Source organism: Mytilus edulis, chromosome 10 (assembly GCF_963676685.1).
Source record: "Mytilus edulis chromosome 10, xbMytEdul2.2, whole genome shotgun sequence".
Classification (NCBI taxonomy): domain Eukaryota; kingdom Metazoa; phylum Mollusca; class Bivalvia; order Mytilida; family Mytilidae; genus Mytilus; species Mytilus edulis.
The window spans coordinates 34,861,850-34,885,580 of record NC_092353.1 but is presented as its reverse complement, the minus strand read 5'-3'; the positions used below and the strand labels follow the sequence as shown (position 1 = coordinate 34,885,580).

At 32.1% G+C, this 23,731-nt stretch overlaps 2 protein-coding genes across 2 annotated transcripts in view; both read left to right on the top strand.

Moving 5' to 3' along the window:
- The window catches only part of LOC139491009 (uncharacterized), a 335,932-nt gene that overhangs the window by 222,256 nt on the left and 89,945 nt on the right, over window positions 1-23,731 (top strand). The gene's annotated exons all lie outside the window — the stretch shown is intronic.
- Window positions 1-23,731, top strand: part of LOC139492724 (uncharacterized) — a 59,836-nt gene that overhangs the window by 25,221 nt on the left and 10,884 nt on the right. The window contains exons 16-31 of the mRNA XM_071280876.1: window positions 40-161; window positions 1,123-1,181; window positions 2,454-2,602; window positions 2,885-3,133; window positions 4,146-4,364; window positions 6,093-6,251; window positions 7,573-7,677; window positions 11,214-11,308; window positions 11,881-12,069; window positions 13,951-14,025; window positions 15,250-15,355; window positions 17,587-17,706; window positions 18,995-19,073; window positions 19,674-19,791; window positions 20,927-20,973; window positions 23,406-23,517. Of these exons, the coding sequence (XP_071136977.1) occupies window positions 40-161; window positions 1,123-1,181; window positions 2,454-2,602; window positions 2,885-3,133; window positions 4,146-4,364; window positions 6,093-6,251; window positions 7,573-7,677; window positions 11,214-11,308; window positions 11,881-12,069; window positions 13,951-14,025; window positions 15,250-15,355; window positions 17,587-17,706; window positions 18,995-19,073; window positions 19,674-19,791; window positions 20,927-20,973; window positions 23,406-23,517 (2,003 nt within the window). The remainder of the gene's footprint in view (window positions 1-39; window positions 162-1,122; window positions 1,182-2,453; window positions 2,603-2,884; window positions 3,134-4,145; window positions 4,365-6,092; window positions 6,252-7,572; window positions 7,678-11,213; window positions 11,309-11,880; window positions 12,070-13,950; window positions 14,026-15,249; window positions 15,356-17,586; window positions 17,707-18,994; window positions 19,074-19,673; window positions 19,792-20,926; window positions 20,974-23,405; window positions 23,518-23,731) is intronic.

The window sequence follows — 23,731 nt, the reverse complement described above, 5'->3', positions numbered from 1 at the left end:
GTACATTTTATTATTTGATATATTATTTTTCTTTTCCAGTGTTCCCTATCTATTCACCATTCATTGCATCATTCCAACTAAAAGACAGATCGTTTGTTCCAGAACTGTATAATAAATCTTCTAGGGAATATATTGAATTGTCACAATTTGTTAAAAGTAATGTAAGTATATATATTAAATGTACAAGAGAGAGGCGAAAGATACAATAGGGACATTCAAACTCATGAGTCGAACAACATAAATATTTATAATACAGGTATATTGGAGTCAATGCAGTCAGATAAACTCATATCACCAAATACCCTTTCAACTGTCCTATACTATTTTCATCGGGTATCAATTTTCGTGGATTGCTGAAAACTTGTATTTACGTGGGAATTTGATTTCATGATTTTGCCAATCACTGTTTACAAAGCCTACTGAAAATATTTTATTCGTTGATCATTTTAATTCATGATTAACCTGTACCCACGAAACCCACGAAAATTGGTATCCTACAAATAATAATTAGTCCACAGTATCTGTTTTTTTTGTTCAGGTAGTTTAACACAAAGTTGAGGTCGCATCTTCTTTAACTTAGTACAATTTTTTATTCAAATATGAATTTTTAAAATGTTAGGCCAGATTGAGGTTTTGACCCAGATTTCATGGTTAAATGATCATAGAAATGTGATGGTGTGAATCCAGAACATTCTCAGGTTAAAGTTTTAGATTAAAAAGGTAGTTTACAGAGAATTTTTGGTCACATCAAATTGAAACTTTGAACACGAAAGTTATGTTCATTGTGAGGTGACTAAAATTTTATTTCAAATTATGGTTTTGACACTTTTCACTATTCGCCATTTCAGAATCCAATTTATCTGGGAAATTTTTTCAAAAGCATACACCAAAGCGTTTGATTGGATTAAAATGTTCTAAACATTGTAAATTCAACCATTGACGTAACATTATTTACATTTTTGTAAAAGAACAATGAGATTACCCATAATCCTTTAGATTCTGAAAAGCAAATTCATCGAACATAAACACACTGTATAAACTTTATTTTGTTTTTGTGTTGTCTATTTGACATAATTTGTTTTTTCAATTTTGATTCATATCTTAATATTTTAATAATTGCAGTTAGAAAGTGAACTATACAAGACACCTGGCTTTGTAGTTGTAGATGTACTGCAATTTAGGTGAGTAAGAATGATGGTCATGAATTTTTTAAATATAGGGCATAAAAAAAGTAATAGGTAAATTCAAATTCTGACAAGAACATGGGGAATCAAAACGAAACAAGATACCAAAGGAACTATAAATAAACATTCTAGGGAAAAATTGATTCATTGCCAGAAAAATTTATATAAAATTGAGAATGGAAATGGGGAATGTGCCAAAGAGACAACAACCCGACCATAGAAAAAAAACATATAAATGAATTACTGACATGATTAATAACATACATTTTCTAAAAACTCCATTTGGCCCCTGAAATTGCAAAAATTGTAAACTTATTCAAGCCTCTCAATTTTATGTTAATTTTATTGATAAATGAAACAATTGCTTTAATCTAGAAACTTAGTCACTTTCAAGTCACTATGTCCAAATTTACATATTTGACCTACATTCACTATTCCATGCATAGTTTTTGCTTAAATGTATATATAAGCAAGAGCTTAACCTAAAAAGATATTTTACAAACATTAGCAAAATATATTTCTGGTTCAGCTCTGTTTCATATCAAAATTTAAATGACAAGATCTCATGAAGAAGGCTATTTTGGCAGTTTTTGATGTTTGACACTAAATGTAAGAAGTTTGATTCACTAATGTCATTATGTACATCCAAAAATGTAAATTCTGATGTCCAACAGACTTATATATTGTGAACATTGGGAGAATGTTTTTAAGTAGATTTATAATAATTTTCAAAATTTTGAATTTCAAGAGCCAAAAGTGACCTTAACATACCTCCTCCTTTAGGAATCTTTAAAAAAAACTAACATTATAGCACTTATCAGACAAGGCTGACCTTGGAATGATTATCCTATGCTCTTTAAGTTTGTTTTTACACCAAACTCATCAAGTATTTAAGTGCTTTTTACATCCTTAGCTGTTTCCTTGAAATAAGTAAAGAGGTGTGATATTTAACACTTGTGTAAGATACAATTTACGATACCAGTGTATAATATATGCAACAAGAATTGTCTTAAATACTTTTATGTTAAGAAATAAGAATTATTTTAAAGGTTATTAATTATCTTAAAGCATAGCTGTTATCTTACACACTTTAATCATATATAGTAGACAGGCTTATTAAGGGTTTAAGGGAAACTTTAGTGTAATTGTTGAAGAGATGGTAAAAATACTGCAGAGTGTATGTAGCAAGGCAAAAATTTGTTTGATGATTTTGAAATATAATATTTTCCCGATCAAACAAGAATTTTATAAAATTTCATTTTTGAACAGGAATGGAAGTGTGTCTGTAGACATCTTAATTACAGTAAATCAGACAGGGAGTGTGCTTGAAAATTCAGCTGTGTTAAAATCTGCTATAGAATCAGGATATTTGGGACAGCTTGCAGTAGAACCATGGTCTTATTCTATAACAGAAGGAGGTATATATTTTATCATGCAATTCATACTATAAATGTGTAGAACATTTCTCTACTGAACATAGAACAACTTTCAGGAGGCAAGATTAATAAGCTCATCCTACATTTGTGACTATTTGTGAAAAAAAGCATTAATAAAATATCAGGTCAGTTCAAAAATATATAAATTTGAGTTAATGAACAAGCAAAAATTAATTGAAAAGCATGCTCCCTTTCCTCAATGACAATAAATATAGAGAAAACAAAGTGCTATAAAATATCATATATCTAACTGTTATTTATTAGATGGAAAGTTACAGGTTGGACTGACTGTCAATGGACAATTCTATGAAGATGCTGCTTTAACATTTACTTGCACTGCCGATATTATTGGTAATGTTGGTCAAACCGCAGTTACATGGACACTAAACAATGTGGTACTTAGACCTACCAGTAAATCAAGGTGGAAGATCAAGAGACTGCAATCGAGTAGATTGATCCCTTTCAGGGTTGTGTATCAGTTATCAGTTAACCCATTGAAAGTAAGAGATTCAGGTAAACACTAATATAGAAAACTTGATATTTCTTAATTGATCATGTGTAGCAGATAGCTCCAGGTAGGAGACTGTATGTGTGGAGTATTGGTAACAAGTGCATCTTGGGCTGCAGGAAGGTTGGTGTTTATAATGATTATCTAAAAGCAATTTTGGAAGTTGATTGATCATTCAGGTGTCTGAAAATCCTAATAAATATGAAAGTGTAAACTTTTAGCAAGTTAGTCATAATATTAGGGCTTTGAGTAGGGATCTGTCACCTATCTAGACAAGACTCAATCTGTCAAGTATGTATGTTAAACCTATCAGTAATGGTAATCTATCCAAGTCTATCCTATGTAAAAAATAAGAAAATGTATGATTGCCAATGAGACAACTCTCCACAAAAGACTGTACATCCTTCAACAGTGAGCAAAACCCATCCTATGTTAATTGTTTCTCAGGATGTAGTTTTATACTTTGATATTAGGAACACTCACTTTTATTTCATTTTAAGGCTGACATTTATTGGGACAAATTCTTGAGGTTCAAAAACTGCTTTTGCATTGAATGGGCCAAAACATAGAAAAGTTTCATAAACATTCTATTTTTAAAATATGTTTAGTTTAGAAAATATAAATAATATTAGCCAATGGAAACATTGTATTTCTATAACAACAATCAAAAATGAAATTAATGTTTCTGGTAAGAACATGTTTATTCAAAGAATAAATTCACCATTGAATTATATTGAAATATATGAACAAGTACATCCAACACAATATCATATTGATTATTCCTATATAAGATCATTTCTAAAGCAAAATTTTATTAAAATTCACAAAATTAATGAAAAATCAATAATGTATTTATTAATTGATTATTGATTGCTTAATGTTGCTTTAGAGCAAAAAGTTCCAATTTGTAAAGTAGCATCTGAACATTCTGACACATATAGTGTGTATCTGATCTCTCATCTGCAGCAGATGCATGCATAATCAATAAGAAATTAAATGTGGTTTAATCTAATTCAGGTAGACTTTCCTGTAGTGTAACTGATGGATATAACTTGCAGTCTAACAGAACTATTCAGATGAAAGTACTTGGTAAACCAATCATATTTATTGGCCCTATGTCAGCAGGAATTATGCAAGGGGAGACAATTCCTGTAGAGTGTTTCATTCTTAGTAATCCCTCTGAAGTCCGAGAGATAAAGTGGTTTAAAAATGGAAAATTGTTTAATGGCAGTAAACGTAAGATTTTTAATGAAATTATTTTTAGTTTTTTATGGAAACATTAATTTTAAATGTTGAATCAATGTATTAATTACTTTTTTGATGTTGTATATATATGTAAATATATATAATATCCCTAACATCACTGAAGAAACATTTATTGTCGAAATCCGGATCTGGTGTACTAAAAAGATATTGACACTGTATGTTTGTGGCATAACATCGTGGCCACAAGTTAATTTTTTTCTTTTTTTTTTCAGTTTAGTATTAAATTTATATTAAGATCCATTTCGTTACATCTTGTGATCAATTTTATTTGGCAATCGCCAATGGCAGTCAGTAGGGTTAAAGAACATCAGTTGTTCGACCTGTTAGTCAAATGCATTTTGTTTAAATATACTTTTTCACTTATTTGGTCTTTTGGAAAATGTTGTTTGTTCTGTTTTTAGACCCTTCTACAACGAAATTTGTTTTACATGCACACCCTAACGGGAGGGATTGTACCTGATATTCATATGATGAAGACATAATCTTTCAATCAGTTTAATTGAGGTCTGGAGCTGGCATGTCAGTTAACTGCTAGTAGTCTGTTGTTATTTATGTATTATTGTCATTTTATTTATTTTCTTTTGTTACATCTTTTGACATCAGACTCGGACTTCTCTTGAACTGAATTTTAATGTGCGTATTGTTATTGTTTTACTTTTCTACATTGGCTAGAGGTATAGGGGGAGGGTTGAGATCTCATAAACATGTTTAACCCCGCCGCAATTTTGCGCCTGTCCCAAGTCAGGAGCCTCTGGCCTTTGTTAGTCTTGTATGATTTTAAATTTTAGTTTCTTGTGTATAATTCGGAGTTTAGTATGACGTCCATTATCACTGTACTATTATGCATATTTTAGGGGCCAGCTGAAGGACACCTACGGGTGCGGGAATTCTCGCTACATTGAAGATCCATTGGTTGCCTTCGGCTGTTGTTTGCTCTATGGTCGGGTGGTTGTCGCTTTGACATATTCACCATTTCCTTTCTCAATTTTACGTATAAAAAAGGTTGATCAAACAACATGGCCACCCTATCTTGAAATAGAACATAAGGGTCCACACTACAATTTAGGCCTTTATTTCTAAAAATGTAGCAATTATAGAAAAACTGACAGGTTACAAATGGTTAGCATAACAATATCTATCTACCCGTAAAAAAATGTCTTGCCATCTGTTCTGAAGTTGAAATGTTTTTTTTCTCAAAATAAGATCTATCAATTACATATCTACAATTTTGACTAGGCAGGTTTGCAACTCTCACCAGATTCTAACAATACACAGTCTTCTTTGCAACTTTTAATTCGCTGCCAGTGTCAGTATGAATCAAGTAACTCAGTCTCCAACTATATTAACCACTAATACTACTTTCGATAGACCATATCGCTACTTGGGAATCTGTGATACTTGGACCTCAGAATTTGCAACACATGATCTATTGAGTCATACAACAATTACTTTTCCTTACTGGCATCAGACTTCTTCTATTGTGAGGTCACAGTTTCAAGGGAACCTTTGGAATATCAAGTAATTGCAGACAAATAGAACTACCATTAAAAGTTAATCTCAAAAAGGGACTCTATCATAACCTATCAATATTTTTTTAGCTTATTCTGTTCCTTAGATAATGCCTTCTGACTAACAGTATCAATTTTTCTTTTTTAAAGTACATCTTTAGCTATTCCCCCTCTCTTGTTTTAATTACAGATGATGAAGTCATTAGAAAGGGACCTGAAGGTACTAGTGAGATACTAACACACAGAAATATTCAAAGGAACGTTATCTATGAATGTCTTGGTAAAAATGAAGCCGGAGAGGGACCAAAAGTTATGTCCAATATAACAGTGTACCTGTATCAAGATGAAAGTAAGATAATATTCAATTGTTAAGGTAGATAGGGTGTCTTCCTCCATGTTGGATTTTGAAATACCAGAAAACAAGGTCTAGAACTTTAATAAAATGTGCAAACTTTGAGATTAGAAGGTAATTCATGTGTAAGAATTTTCATTATGATATAGAAAATGCCATGTTTTATTATATTTATGGTTGTATTTTTCAAAAAAAATAATACTTTTGTTTGATTGAATTTTTTCCAACTTTGCCAAATGAGGGGAGACAACTCAAATACAAGGGCAGATAATTCAGATAGTGTTACTTTTACAATAGAATGTGTTAGGAATTTACCAATTTTACTATGTAGCAAGAAAACGAGTCCGGTGATCCTATTTTTTCTTTTTCTTATCTGAAAGCATAATATTGGAGCTATCTTCTCATATTTTATCTCAAAATTCTATGGTGTAGTTTTTGTTTAATTGCGCAAAATTGGGTTTTCCATGCATAATCTATACAAAATCGGACAATTTTGCACAACCTGTAGTGTGAAAATAAGTCCGGTGACCCATTCTTTTTATTAATGTTTTTAAACAAGCAGGATATAAAATACATTTTGGCAAATTATTAAAAAATTCTATTGAATATAATTTATACACCCCATCTACCTTAAATAGTGAAAATAATTAATGATGCATGGAAAAGTTTACACAATGTGACTTTTTGAGGATTTCAATTTCAAAAACAAACAATATAATAATTGCATCGCTGGCAGAGGGCCTGTAACCAGTTACTCACAGTCACCTGACAATTCAATATCTGAATCCTTGCATAAAAAAGGACATACTGCTGATATCAAAATAATATTCATTATTCATCTGTAAAAATTCCACTTTACTGGATCTGATTATGATTAGGAAATATAGAATTTTCTGTGAGTGAACATATTGTGGGTACCTTAGATTCATGTTTGGGACATGATATCATTGATTTTTATGAAAAATTACTGTCATGAAAAAATTTAAAAAAATTTACTTTACAATTTAACAAAATAAAACATCAAATTAATCCATATCTATAAAATCTAAAATGGCACACAAGTAACTCACTTTCCTTTGTTAATAAGAGGAATTTCAGTACAAGTCAATATGATGTAACTAACTTTTGGTGCCCATATTAAGTTTAAATAATATTTTGCTAACAATTCTTGGCAAAAATTACTTGAGAAAAATTGTAAATTTCTGATTATAACTGCACCTTGACTGGTAGAGCTTAAGCTTATAGCTGTTCTTATTATACCTCTGTGACTTTTAAAGATTATTTTAAAATTCCTTAATGTGTTTTTCTCTCATTTCAGAATCTCGCATACTTTGCTATATTGATACTGACAGATTTGGAACTGTATGGAATTGGACCATTGCTGGTATTACTGTTGTAAAGCCATGTAAAGGGAACCAAAGAGGTATAAAATAGTATTTACAATGGAACAACACTTAGCCCATTCTCACTGTTATGTGTGTAATTTATTTTGCAAAAAAATTTGTTACTTTTTTTGAAATAGTACAATAAGGCGAAATATCTTTATTTCTATGATATTTTATTTTCTATATAAATAAAATGATATCCTACTGAATGAAAATAATTCCTTAAGTTGATTGTTGCCTTGTTTAAAACCACACATTTAAGGTCTAACAAATTTAATTTTCTCCTTACCCAACAGTCTGGAGGTCTTGCAAACTGGTTATCTAGTGAATATAAAGTTTTTTTCATTATGTTCTGTATTTCTGTTATGATGACTCCTCTAGTACAGAGATTGAAAACTATTTACTGGTAAATTATTTTTACAAATAAAATATATATATATTTGGTAAGATTGACTTAAAATTTTGTCACTGGCCCGTTTTGTTTCCAGATGCAGAGAGTAGACTGCACATACATCAGACAGGTTTACCAGACCTTGACTGTTTCATGGTTCAGTGTCGAGTGATCAATGTTTACTTTGTTAATATGTCACTTTTTCAGATATTGTTATACCCCCGCTTTAAAAAAGGGGGGGTATACTGTTTTACCTCTGTCTGTCCGTCCATCAGTCCGTCCGTCCGTCCGTCCGTCAGTCCGTCCGTCTGTCAGTCAGTCCGTCCCATGAAACTTTTCTCAGGAACTACACATTCACCCTTTCTGTAATTTGGTATCAACATTTATATATGTCAGCCACACCGTGTGATGCGTTTTCAGATTCATCACTTGACAACTTCCTGTTTACCGAACACTTATCTGATTTTACACATGATAGCCAAGTTGAAAATTTTCGTCACATTTTTCTCAGGAACTACAATACAAGGATTTCTGAAATTTGGTTTCAGGATTTATATAAGTCAGCTATACCGTGTGATGCGTTTTCAGATTCATCACTCGACAACTTCTGTTTACCGAACACTTGTATGATTTTACACATGATAGCCAAGTTGAAAATTTTCGTCACATTTTTCTCAGGAACTACAATACAAGGATTTCTGAAATTTAGTTTCAGGATTTATATAAGTCAGCTATACCGTGTAATGCGTTTTCAGATTCATCACTCAACTACTTCCTGTTTACCAAACACTTGTATGATTTTACACATGATAGCCAAGTTGAAAATTTTCTTCACATTTTTCTCAGGATTTACAATACAAGGAATTCTGAAATTTGGTTTCAGGATTTATATAAGTCAGCTATACCGTGTGATGCGTTTTCAGATTCATCACTGGACTACTTCCTGTTTACCGAACACTTGTATGATTTTACTAATGATAGCCAAGTTGAAAATTTTCTTCACATTTTTCTCAGGAACTACAATACATTTTTGTACAAGGATTTCTGAAATTTGGTTTCAGGATTTATATAAGTCAGCTATACCGTGTGATGCGTTTTCAGATTCATCACTCGACAACTTCCTGTTTACCAAACACTTGTATGATTTTACACATGATAGCCAAGTTGAAAATTTTCGTCACATTTTTCTCAGGAACTACAATACAAGGATTTCTGAAATTTGGTTTCAGGATTTATATAAGTCAGCTATACCGTGTGATGCGTTTTCAGATTCATCACTCGACTACTTCCTGTTTACCGAACACTTGTATGATTTTACACATGATAGCCAAGTTGAAAATTTTCTTCACATTTTTCTCAGGAACTACAATACAAGGATTTCTGAAATTTGGTTTCAGGATTTATATAAGTCAGCTATACCGTGTGATGCGTTTTCAGATTCATCACTCGACTACTTCCTGTTTACCGAACACTTGTATGATTTTACACATGATAGCCAAGTTGAAAATTTTCTTCACATTTTTCTCAGGAACTACAATACAAGGATTTCTGAAATTTGGTTTCAGGATTTATATAAGTCAGCTATACCGTGTGATGCGTTTTCAGATTCATCACTCGACAACTTTCTGTTTACCGAACACTTGTATGATTTTACACAAGATAGCCAAGTTGAAAATTTTCGTCACATTTTTCTCAGGAACTACAATACAAGGATTTCTGAAATTTGGTTTCAGGATTTATATAAGTCAGCTATACCGTGTGATGCGTTTTCAGATTCATCACTGGACTACTTCCTGTTTACCGAACACTTGTATGATTTTACACATGATAACCAAGTTAAAAATTTTCGTCACATTTTTCTCAGGAACTACAATACAAGGATTTCTGAAATTTGGTTTCAGGATTTTTATAAGTCAGCTATACCGTGTGATGCGTTTTCAGATTCATCACTCGACAACTTCCTGTTTACCAAACACTTGCATATTTTTACACTATTAATATTATCCACTTGCGGCGGGGGTATCTTCAGTGAGCAGTAGCTCGCAGTTTCACTTGTTTGTACAGTATAATGGTCAACTATATTCTGTTTATAGCATGATTGTAAGATGTCAAAGTCTGTGTTCATTTGACCTTGACTTTATTTGAATTAGTTATTGATCAGCATAAGTTTTCCAGATTAGATTGTTTCTCATATACCACAAGTAATACGTCAACTATAATCTGTGTATATCATGTTTGTAAGCTGTACATGTTTGCTAACAGAGTTCATCTCATCTATACCTCATTTTTATTGTCCCTCCTTGATATAGTCAAAAAGCGAGACATAGGTATGTTGTTTTAGGTGTCAGTGGCGGCAGAGACATCTATTATTGTATTAGTTTGTGATTAGGTCTAGTTTATGGTGAACCACTTGTTGTAATTCAATGATATTTGGTATGCAGTTGTATTAGCATTGGCTTATCTTATTATATCGTTGCATAGGTTATAATGTTTTTGACCCATCCGTCTGTCAGTCCCATTCTTGTCATATCAACTCCTCTATAACCACACAAAAAATTTTCATGAAACCTTTTTAGATAATAAGGACATACTATGTAGATGTGCATATGAGCAGGAAATTTTGATTCATTTTTTTTCTAGGAGTTGTGCCCCTTTGAACTTATTTGCCCCAATATACTACTGCAACAGTTTGTAAGTAATGGCAACACCTCTGAAACCACACAACAGAATTTCATGAAACTTTGTTAATAATATTAACATACTATGTAGATGTGCTAATTGACAGGAAATTATGATAAAAAAAATTTCTAGGAGTTACATCCCTTTGAACTTATTTGCCTCAATATACTACTGCAACAGTTTGTCATCACAACTCAAAGCCTAAGACTTGGCTTTCTGATATGAAAATGTCAACCGACATATAGGGTTACCTATTTTTAGCAAGATTATCTGAAGCACATTTCATTTTGAGAAGATTAATATAGTTTGGCTCTATTGCTCGTCAAACAGCCTATAAATTTAACTATGTGAATATTGAAATTATCCTGATAGAAACAGTGCACTTGATAATAAAATTGAGAATGGAAATGGGGAATGTGTCAGGGAGACAACAATAGAGCAGACAACAGCTAGCTCTTGATAAATCTAGTTTGTCATTGATTTGATTTATTGAACATTTTACAGGAGAAGTGTCAAGAGTATGCAATAAGAAGGGTGTATGGAGAATACCTGATTACAGTTCTTGTGTTAGAAAAGAATTTGTGTCCATTGTGGAAGAGGTTAGAATATACATTTAAATGACTTCACTGTTGTTGACTAACATTTTTTATCCAGCCAAACTAGGTCTATACGATCACTCCAGACATAAACTCTTACTGTGCAGGGTTGTTAAATTATGTCTACAGTTTTTTTGGCTCAAATGGCTCTCCATACTTTAAAGGTCAACTGAATAATATGCATTTCGAAATTGATGCATGTTTTCTTAATTTAAGGCTATTAATTGTCATGTTTCTTAGGTTTAAGGTGCAGTTTGAGCCCAAACTAGAACTTTGAAAATAGAAATGGGATGTATAGGTTTTTTTGAAGGACCAAGGGCTTCCCTTCCATGTCTGGCAGATGCAGTACAGAGGCCAATTATATAAAACTTCCAACTATAGTGTAAACCTGCTGGCATATAACTACTGATTTTGTAATTTATTGAAATAAGGTCAGCAACTTCTTCTGGTTTGAGGGTCTTTAAAATCAGTTATTATCATCAATGCCATTATCATTTAATATGACGTCAATTATTTATTTTAATTTCATTAATTGTCAGTTATTTGCTTGAAATAATATTTCTATTTATAATCAGGCTGAACATTTGAAGGATGGTGTAGAAAAAGAAGTTGTTGATGATATTTTAAAAAAGTTAACAAACCTAACCAAACAAAAAGACGTTCAATTGACATCTGGTGATCTTACTGCAGCGTCTAGTACCTTATTAAGTGTGGCCGATCATGCTAAAGAACGGGTAGAAACAGTGTCTTCTGACCAGTTGGAGGTTTGTTACATTATTAAGGGTGTATAGCTGATCATACTGTAGAACAAATATAGTCAGCATCTTCTCCTCCCCTCCTTTTCTGCCATATGCAGGATTTGAACTCACAACCTCATTGTTGACAGGCTAGTGAGACAGTTTTTTTTGTCTCACCTTGACAGAGTCAAAAAGCGAGACATAGGTATGCTGTTTCCTGCATCAGCGACGGCAGCTATGGCGTCAACAATGTATTAGTTTGTGATAAGGTCTAGTTTATGGAGAACCACAAGCGGTTGGTCAATCATATTTGGTATGCAGTTGCATCAGCATTGGCCCATCTCATTTCCATGAATATTATTTGACCCTGCCCCCTCAGTCATGGTCTATTGACTTTTAAACTTTTGCTTATTTTACATGTATTAGTTTGCGATTACGTCAGTTTATGGGGAACCAATAGTGGTAGTCAATGATATTTGGTATGTTGTTGTATATATAAGCATTAGCATATTTCATTTCCATGGAGATTATTTGGCTCTGCCCACTTATTCATGGTCTTTTGACTTTGAAAATGTTGCTTTAAGTTAACATATTAGTTCTTGTGATTAGGTCAGTTCAAGAGGAACATTAGTGGTAGCCCAATGTTAATTGGTATTCAGTTGTATAAAGAATAGCACATATCATTGCCATTGAGAATGTTTGGCCCCTCCCCCTCAGTCATATAGTATATATAACTTTGAAACTTTTGCTTATTATACCCCTTTATACCCCTTTAAAAAAGTGGGTATATACTGTTTTACCTCTGTCTGTCTGTCCATATGTCTGTCAGTCTGTCCATACGTCTGTCAGTCTATCTATCCGTCTCTCCGTCTTATGAATATTTTCCTTGGCATTTTTCTCTGGAACTACATCATAAGGATTTCTGAAATTTGGTTTCAGGGTTTATATAAGTCAGTGATACCGTTTGATGTGTTTTCGGATTCATAACTCAACAACCTTCTTTTTACCGAACACTTGTATAATTTTCACATAATAGCTAAGTTTAAAATTTACATCACACTTTTCTCAGAAACTACAGCACAAAGATTTTTGAAATTTAGTTTCATGGTTTATATAAGTCAGCTATACTGTGTGAGGCGTTTTCATATTCATCACTCAACAACTTCCTGTTTACCGAAATATCGGGGGTATCATCAGGGAGTAGTAGCTCACACTTTCACTTGGTTTACATGTATTACATGCATTAGTTTGTGATTAGATCAGTTTAAAATGAACTGCTGTTGTTAAATCAACTATCTTAAGTATTCAAAATTATAAACATTTGCAGGAATCATTTCCTTTGATTTTATATTGGCCAACCCCCTCTTCAAGGTTCATTGACTTTTAAACTTTTACATAGTTTACAAGGTAATGCTTGTGTTCAGGTTTGTTTAAAGGGCACAATTTACAATAAGATTATGATATTTGGTATGCAGTTGTATTAGCATTGGCACATCTCATTTACATGGAGATTGTTTATTGACTTTGAATATTTGCATAACTTATGTAACATGTTTATAAGCATTACTATTTTAATTTCAACATTTGCATGATTAAAATTACAAAAAGGCAAGACATGTCTCAGTGATAACAGTTTATTAAATATTATAGGAAAGTTAATTAGACTTAAAATGTTAAAAAAAACACTTTACAGACAAAAATTTCAGAGCAACATTCATGAATATTTAAAGTCATTAAAAAAGCAACTTCTTTAAACCCATTTCAGTATGTTTAAATGGTTTGTTTTTGATTGTATTGATCCAAAGGATGGTGCATTTCACACATTATCAAGTTTTCAGTGTGATTTTATATATTTATTCAAAGATTCCTTTTTAGATTTTACTGAATTGATTTTTTTCAAATTTCTAGGAATTTCTTGTATCTGCTAACAATATCCTAGGTGACGAAAACAAGGAAGATTGGAGACAATTGAAAACCAAACAGGTAAAAATATTAACAATTTACCGCCATCTAGAACTAAACACCCACCTCTCTATTCTATACCATATATTGCATTTTCATTTTCCTTTAACTTTCTGTTTACCAAACACTTAAAGCAGGGTATTATTAGGGAACAATAGCTCACAGTTCTTCTTACTTACAACAAAATGCATTGAGTGTGTAGGTATATCTTTGACTAGCTTGTTTGCTAGCTGAACCGTGAAATCATTATTATGTTAGGTATACTACCCTCCTTTAAGGGTAGACTAGTGCAACAGATAACCGAACGATCCGTCTGTAGGACCAGACTACTCTGAAAGGAGGATAGTATACCTAACCTCATAATGACTTCATGATTCAGCTAGCAAAAAAGCTAGTCAAAGATATTACATTTACCTACACACTCAATGCATTTTGCTGTATATAAAATTGATAGTTCGTCTACTTTTGATGCAAGGTAGACATGTCCATCAGACAGGGTTCACATGACCTTAACTCAATCAATGTTTCATTGGTCAACAGTAAGTTTTTGTCCATCTGACAGGCTTTATCTGTCTTTTTATTGCTCATTGGTCAACAGTAAGTTTTTGTCCATCTGACAGGCTTTATCTGTCTTTTTATTGCTCATTGGTCAACAGTAAGTTTTTGTCCATCTGACAGGGTTAATCTGTCTTTTTATTGTTCATTGGTCAATATTAAGTTGGTGATCAGGTCTTTTTATAAGTAATTATATAATGTGTCAACTACTTTATGTATATAGAATGATTGATAGATGTCCATGTCTGTCTGACAACATTAATCTGACCTTGAACTCCTTTTCATGTTTCATTGGTCTCCATTACATTCCCCAGATATGATATGTAATAGCTTATTTATATTTTTAATGCAGGGTTTATCTAACCTTAACCTCATTCAATAATTCATTGGTTCATTGGTCAATAATAGTCCTCAGACAGTGTTCACATCACCTTAGCTCTTTAATGGTTCATTGGTAATTGGTAAACAGTGATTTTGTGTCCATCAATAGAATTTAAAGATTTTCAATTGAAATTTTAATCATAATTAGATAAGCAGGTGATACATTTTACTGTGTTAACTCTTATGAAGTTTTTTCTTTAAATAATAATTATCAGTATAATAATTTGAAAAGATTTTTATGTGAAAATAAAAAGTAACAGCTATTTACAAGTGTTGTTACAATAATTATCCATATGCCTATATTTTCAGAACATTAATGTGACCACAGTCCTAAAAGCTGTTCAAAATTATAATGATGCATATTCACAAAGTGAAACCAAACCGTTTAAAAAAAGAATACAAAATGATAATATAGGTGAGATATTCTTGTAATATTCTGCCACCAAATGTGTTGTCTTTATATCTTGCCACCAATTGTGTTGTTTTTGTATGTTCTGCCACCAAATGTGTTGTTTTTTTAGCTTTCCTGCCACCAAATGTGTTGTCTTTATGTCTTGCCACCAAATGTGTTGTTTTTGTATGTTCTGCCACCAAATGTGTTGTTTTTGTATGTTCTGCCACCAAATGTGTTGTTTTTATGTCTTGCCACCAAATGTGTTGTTTAAGAATGTTCTGCCACCAAATGTGTTGTCTTTATATCTTGCCACCAAATGTGTTGTTTTTGTATGTTTTGCCACCAAATGTGTTGTTTTTGTATGTTCTGCCACCAAATGTGTTGTTTTTATGTCTTGTCACCAAATGTGTTGTTTAAGAATGTTCTGCCACCAAATGTGTTGTTTTTTGCTTTCCTGCCACCAAATGTGTTGTTTTTATGTCTTGCCACCAAATGTGCTGTTTTTGTATGTTCTGCCACCAAATGTGTTGTCTTTATATCTTGCCACCAATTGTGTTGTTTTTGTATGTTCTGCCACCAAATGTGTTGTTTTTGTATGTTCTGCCACCAAATGTGTTGTCTTTATATCTTGCCACCAATTGTGTTGTTTTTGTATGTTCTGCCACCAATTGTGTTGTTTTTGTATGTTCTGCCACCAGATGTGTTGTTTTTGTATTGCTCTGCCACCAAGTGTGTTGTCTTTATGTCTTGCCACCAAATGTGTTATTTAAGAATATTCTGCCACCAAATGTGTTGGTTTTTGCTTTCCTGCCACCAAATGTGTTGTTTTTATATGTCCTGCCACCAAATGTGTTGTTTTTTAGCTTTCCTGCCACCAAATGTGTTGTCTTTATGTCTTGCCACCAAATGTGTTGTCTTTATGTCTTGCCACCAAATGTGTTGTTTTTGTATGTTCTGCCACCAAATGTGTTGTTTTTGTATGTTCTGCCACCAAATGTGTTGTTTTTATGTCTTGCCACCAAATGTGTTGTTTTTGTATGTTCTGCCACCAAATGTGTTGTTTTTGTATGTCCTGCCACCAAATGTGCTGTTTTTGTATGTTCTGCCACCAAATGTGTTGTTTTTATTTCTTGCCACCAAATGTGTTGTTTAAGAATGTTCTGCCACCAAATGTGTTGTTTTTTGCTTTCCTGCCACCAAATGTGTTGTTTTTATGTCTTGCCACCAAATGTGCTGTTTTTGTATGTTGTGCCACCAAATGTGTTGTCTTTATATCTTGCCACCAATTGTGTTGTTTTTGTATGTTCTGCCACCAAATGTGCTGTTTTTGTATGTTCTGCCACCAAATGTGTTGTCTTTATATCTTGCCACCAATTGTGTTGTTTTTGTATGTTCTGCCACCAATTGTGTTGTTTTTGTATGTTCTGCCACCAAATGTGTTGTCTTTATATCTTGCCACCAATTGTGTTGTTTTTGTATGTTCTGCCACCAATTGTGTTGTTTTTGTATGTTCTGCCACCAAATGTGTTGTTTTTGTATTGTTCTGCCACCAAATGTGTTGTCTTTATGTCTTGCCACCAAATGTGTTATTTAAGAATATTCTGCCACCAAATGTGTTGGTTTTTGCTTTCCTGCCACCAAATGTGTTGTTTTTATATGTCCTGCCACCAAATGCTCAAGAAAATAAATAGTTTTATTGTTTTCCCCTTATCAATCTGTCTAAACACTTTAGGGATTTAAAAATGATTTACATCTGAAGGTCACTCAAAGTTTCAAAAGAAATTACATCAAGAAATAGTGAAATTTTTGGATTAAAAATTGATAGGTGCCTTATGGATCCTTGTTTATATCTTTTTGGTGGAAGTACAAGATATTCTTTTGAGATGTTATTAATTTGTCTTAGGATGTGACTTAGATAGTCATAACACTTATATGTATTTCTTTATTTTGACTTTCATTACACATTCTATATATTTTTGCAGAGAATTTTCGAATCTTAATACAACTACCTGAAGGGTTCTAACGAAGGTGAAATATAATTGACTTTGTAAATTATGAATACTTTTGCAGGATTTGATGCAATACAAATTGCACTTTATTGATACTCAAAATAATCATAAGGAGATAGTTGATTAATGGTACAAATAGATATAGAAAGATGTGGTATGAGTGCCAATGAGACAACTCTCCAAACAAGTAACCAAATAGACTTATTTTTTTTTCACAATTTGTATTTCAATTATATATTGTAGTTGTGGAGATTGGGAAGGTACAAAATGAAGATATTAGTTTTCCTGATAGATCCCAATCACAGCCATCATGGATAACGAAATCTAAAACTACAATCAAATTACAACAGTCGTCATTAAAAAGTATGTTAAACTTCTTTTTAGAATATTGCTAAATTCCTAACTCTACCTAATTTAGAGCTAATGCTTGTAGAGTAAAACTTTGGTAAGCTTGCTTGTTTTATTTGTATAAAAGTTTACTCAAGCTTTGTAATTAAGGTTGACATCATCAAACCATATATATATAGTCATATTTAAACCTGTAAATATTATATTTAAATTTGATTTGACTCTATCCCAATTACAATTGTACAATATACAAACGAAACAGGCAAGCTAACCAAAGTCTTGCTGTACATGCATTAAGAAATTAGCTCTAGTGCTCATTTGTTTATGATACTTGAATGTTCACAATAGTTTAACAATGTTCTATGAAGGAATCATTAATCATCTTTGTCATATATCACATAGAAAATTCACTGTTTCAGAATGAAATGCATTCTGGGTAATATTTTCAAAAGCATACACTAAAACATTGTAGTTGGTTTCAACTGATCTTAACAATGAAAATGCAACCAATGACTAATGTTTTTTTTTATTTTGGTGTACGAACAATGAGATTACCCATAGTCCTTTAGATTCTGAACTAGTTTTGTCTCTCCTGTAAAGTAAAATGAATACTGTCCCACCAAAGAAGATGTTCCAACAAAGGGGCGAATTTGGAAAACAGATTCTAATTGGAAATTATTACATTGTGTGTATTACATTGAATTAATTTGTTGTCATCAACAAGATCTCCAATAGACACCTACCACCATTAGATCGGTCTGATGGCAGACTGTTCTGCAAATAACACTTTTCTTTGAGAATTATTATATGCCCTCTTCAAAGAATGGGGTTACTCTTTTACTCCCGTCTCCCCATTCATATGTCTGTACCTGTGTCCCATGAAATTTCCATCTTTTTTTCTCAGGAACTGTAAATCATTGTTATCAGAAATTTTTCATCAGGTTTAATGTGAAAATGTTATTATGGGTGATGCAGTTTTATATCCATTACTTTTCACCTCCTGTTTAAAATATACTTAAAGCACAGGTATCTATAGTGAACAGTAGCTCACAGTTCTACTTGTATTTTACTGTAAATTCAGAAATTATTACGTGCATTTATTATTGCGATTTTCTCATTTCAGACTCAAATGTGATTTTATTTTTTGTGATATTGAGAAAAATCCTGTTTAATTCATATAAAGAATTTCAAAATGCGCGGTTTGAATTATTGCAATTATAAACTTGTTGCATTTTTCGCAATAATAAAAACATCCCAATAATTTCTGAATTTACAGTATTAAAAATTTTCCTCTTTTTTTCAGAAAATCAGCTTGTTGGGTATAACACTGCTTACTACAGAAATATATCAGATCTTTTCCCTACTTCTGTCTTGATAAATAGGTATGATTTTAAAAAAAAAATAAAAAAATATACAAATAAAGTTTTGGAAATCACTCTATGGTATAGTTTCTTTTTTAGTGCCTTTTGATTAATTATAATATCCCCTTATGATATCAAATTTATAACATAAAAACTTTCTTTAAGGAAGTCAAATTGATAAACTGTATAGGCATGAGAGTGCCATCTTGAAAAGCAATGACTTTTCAAGGGTTGAAAATGCAACTTCATGAATTTTTATTTGCAAGTTATGGATCAAAAGATGAGTATCATTTTACAATTATTTTAAATGTTTTGATTTACCAGACTTGCTAAAGGAATTCATACATCTAGTAGTTCTGTATCTTAAAAGTCAAGTTTCAGTAAATGGGTCATGTGACAGATTTTTGTCCAATTTTGCATAAAGTTGAGGTGTGTTACAAACCTGAACTGAAAATTGAAAAAATATTGCATTTTAATATAGTCAAACGTTATATAAAAAGTCACCAAAAGGATCAGAGAAAACAGATTGGAACCATAATGGCCATGATCAGATATTTCAATGATCAAATTTAACAATAGCTATATTGAAAAAAATAATTTATATAATTTAATTTATTTCAGTGAGTCAAAGGACGTAAAAGACAACATCCAAGTAAATTCTGATGTGGTGAATTTTGGTACTTATCCTCCTCTTCCTCATATAGATCCACCCCTGGTTATAACATTTGAGTATTTGTCTGTAAGTATCAATGTGTAATTTAATTTCGGATGTAACACGTCTTCTAATTGGCTAACGGTGTTTTGTTTATCAGCTCATCTACATAATTTTGTCATGTCACCATGACGTCATCAACATTTTTTTATGATTTACCCCGGTTTAAAATAGAATTAAGAATTAAATTATAAAAAATGACTGTAATTTTTTTTATGTTATTTCTTCATAGACAGAAAAAATATTAGTCATTCCTTAGTTATAAGAAGAGTAGCAATTTGTTAATAAGAAATCTCAAACACATTGGCTTGAATACTGTCAGTCAATTATTTGTACTATAATGTATTTATTTCCTTGTTGAAAACCTGACAACTGTCAAGATGAAAAACAGTAAAATAGTGCTAACATAACAGTCAAGATTAAAAACACTAATAGTGATGATAGGACTATCCAGATGTAAATACAAATTATAGTGGTTACTACTGTCAAAAGGAAATGCACACATTATTGTGTTGACCACTGTTAAGATGAAAAACAGCAATAAAAGTAGTGACAACTGTTTAGACGGAAATTAAAACTATAGCAGTGACAACTATCCAGATAAAAAACAGCAATGAAAGTCTGTCATTCTCCAGTATTCCATTGCATTTTTTGCCTTTTGTACAGCCTTCGTATCATATGTTATCCCGAAGTTAACATGATGGTCAGAAACCAATAATTATGCAAACATAATGCTAACATGAACCTTTCAACAATAGATAGTTTTATCAGGTTTGTAAATGATATGTAGAGGCTAGTATAAGATAAAATTGAGAATGGAATGGGGAATGTGTCAAAGAGACAACAACCCGACCATAGAAAAAAACAACAGCAGAAGGTCACCAATAGGTCTTCAATGTAGCTAGAAATTCCCGCACCCAGAGGCGTCCATCAGCTGGCCCCTAAACAAATATATACTAGTTCAGTGATAATGAACGCTATACTAATTTCCAAATTGTACACATTAAACTAAAATTAAAATAATACAAGACTAACAAAGGCCAGAGGCTCCTGACTTGGGACAGGCGCAAAAATGCAGCTGGGTTAAACATGTTTGTGAGATCTCAACCCTCCCCCTATACCTCTAGCCAATGTAGAAAAGAGCTATGTTTTCTGTTTTCAGGCTGGATTAACTCAACCTAAATGTGCATTCTGGGATTTTAAAGAGAAGTAAGTAACTAGTATATTGTTTGACTGTTTGAATTGTAGTGCAGAAGCCACTTAAAAATAAAATTGAAAATGGAAATGGGGAATGTGTCAAAGAGACAACAACCTGACCAAAAAACAGACAACAGCCAAAGGCCACCAATGGGTCTTCAATGCAGCGAGAAACTCCCCCACCTGGAGATTACAAATTCTATGAGAAACTCCCCCACCTGGAGATTACAAATTCTAGTACATTCTAACCTACTACTTCTACTAAAGAAATGATCATGATTTACAAAGTCTAAACTAAAAACTGCTACTGAACACCACAGGGTTAATACCAGGACTGGGGCCATTACATTGCAATGTAATGCATTACATTACAATTACTTTGTGATTCTTCCATTACAATTACAATTACATTTTTTGTCACATGTAATGCATTACATTACAATTACTTTGCCTGTGTAATGCATTACATTACACATTACTTTTTCAATATAAAAACAAAAAGCATTTCAAAAACAAAGGTATATGTACATATGTATACAGTGTTAGCTACATAGACTTCAAATACTGGTTAATTAATATGTGCACTTTATCATCATAAGTGGTTTAAATGTGATGCCATTAAGAGAACAGCGATCAGTTCTGTACACCTTTCTGGCAATACTTAAAAGCCTTTCTACAGGAGCTTATGTGTGGGAAATGGCTAAATACTTGATAGCTGTATTAGCCAAAGAAGAAAGACACACTGAATTTGACTTCCATTATTTCAGTGCATTGATTGAAATTTCTTCACATGGCTCAGACAAGTAGATGTCAACATCATGTACTGCACCGTACCTGTGTCTATACCCTTTGATTGAGTAGTAGGAGGCATGAAACTGAAAAAGTCACTTTCAAGTTTCTTAGGTGGTGGTAAAAAATAAATAAATTATCATATAATTTTGTTTCTAACATTGATCACTTAATCATTAAGACATCATTAAGGATTTCAAAGGGATATAATAAATGTGTCATTAAAGGATTATCTTGTGAAATGCCTAAGGGTTCTGTGAGGACAAACATAAGTTAAGAAGATTTGATTGCAATAAAAACATTGTGATATTAAATTAGGTGAAATAACAACACAGACAGGACCCAAACCACAGTTTGGTTTAAAAATGTTGTTTGATATATTCAATATTTCATTGAAATACATGTAAGGTGTGTATAGAATTATGAAATTTTCAGCTTCATTTTTTTTTCATTGATCTATATAGTTTTGTTTGATAATTTTTTTTATAAGATTTTTCATAGACCACCAAACACCAAAATATTCCCATATCATATTAAACAAATACCAGAAACCAACATCAAAGACTTGATATTTTTTACCATTTTATATTTCTTACCTTAATGTGTGTTTTAAAGATTGATGTAATTTATTTAATACAGTAATTAACTGTGACAAAAATTTTATTCCATACTTTCTTTTGTTTTTGTTAATATTTTATTTTTATTATACAATATTCTTCAATTTTATCTATTTTACCAATTTGTAATGAAAAGTAATGTACTGTAATGGAGGCATTACATCAATTTTTATCTAAAGTAATCATTACATTACATGTAATTGTAATGCAGAAAATGTGCATTACAAATTACTTTGCATTACATCCAAAAAATGTAATATTACAATTACACATTACCATTACCCCAGGCCTGGTTAATACTATGACGGTCCGTAAGGGGTAAGAGTAGAGAATAATTGGTGAACTGTAAAGAATATTGGGCAAAATAAGTAAAATATTACATCATAATATCAACAAACATACATTTGTCATATGTAATTCCTTTGTATTACCAAATAGTGTGCATTTCCAATCATTATGTACAAGTTTGAAATAGTCCACAAAGACTTAATTTTCTTGGATCAAAAATGAACCTTTAAATGCTCCTTCTACTTTGTTTTATATTTTCATATGCACAAAGGCAGTTCATTTAGGTGTAAAGATTAATTGTTTTTCTTTCCTGTTTCAGAGCTTGGTCCACTGTTGGATCTAGACTAACAATTGTTTTTCTTTCCTTTTTCAGAGCTTGGTCCACTGTTGGATCTAGACTAACAATTGTTTTTCTTTCCTGTTTCAGAGCTTGGTCCACTGTTGGATCTAGACTAACAATTGTTTTTCTTTCCTTTTTCAGAGCTTGGTCCACTGTTGGATCTAGACTAACAATTGTTTTTCTTTCCCGTTTCAGAGCTTGGTCTACTGTTGGATCTAGACTAACAATTGTTTTTCTTTCCTGTTTCAGAGCTTGGTCCACTGTTGGATCTAGACTAACAATTGTTTTTCTTTCCTGTTTCAGAGCTTGGTCCACTGTTGGATCTAGACTAACAATTGTTTTTCTTTCCTGTTTCAGAGCTTGGTCCACTGTTGGATCTAGACTAACATTGTTTTTCTTTCCTGTTTCAGAGCTTGGTCCACTGTTGGATCTAGACTGGTAGAAGTTTCGGATGATATAGGAACTTGTGAATATGATCACACCACAAACTTTGCATTACTGATGAGTCCAATGGGAACTAAGGTTGGTAATTTTCTATGGCATTGTTTATTTTCTAAAGTTATGACACATTTATTAACTCTTCTGATTTGAAAATTGCCATATGCTATTACCAATGTTATTTCAACTGATTGGGCTGAGCTTATGTTTAAATTGGTATAAGGACAGTCTATTTGAAGATGTGTGTAATAAGGATGATTGCCATTACAATTATTATTGAATTCTAATCACCTATCAG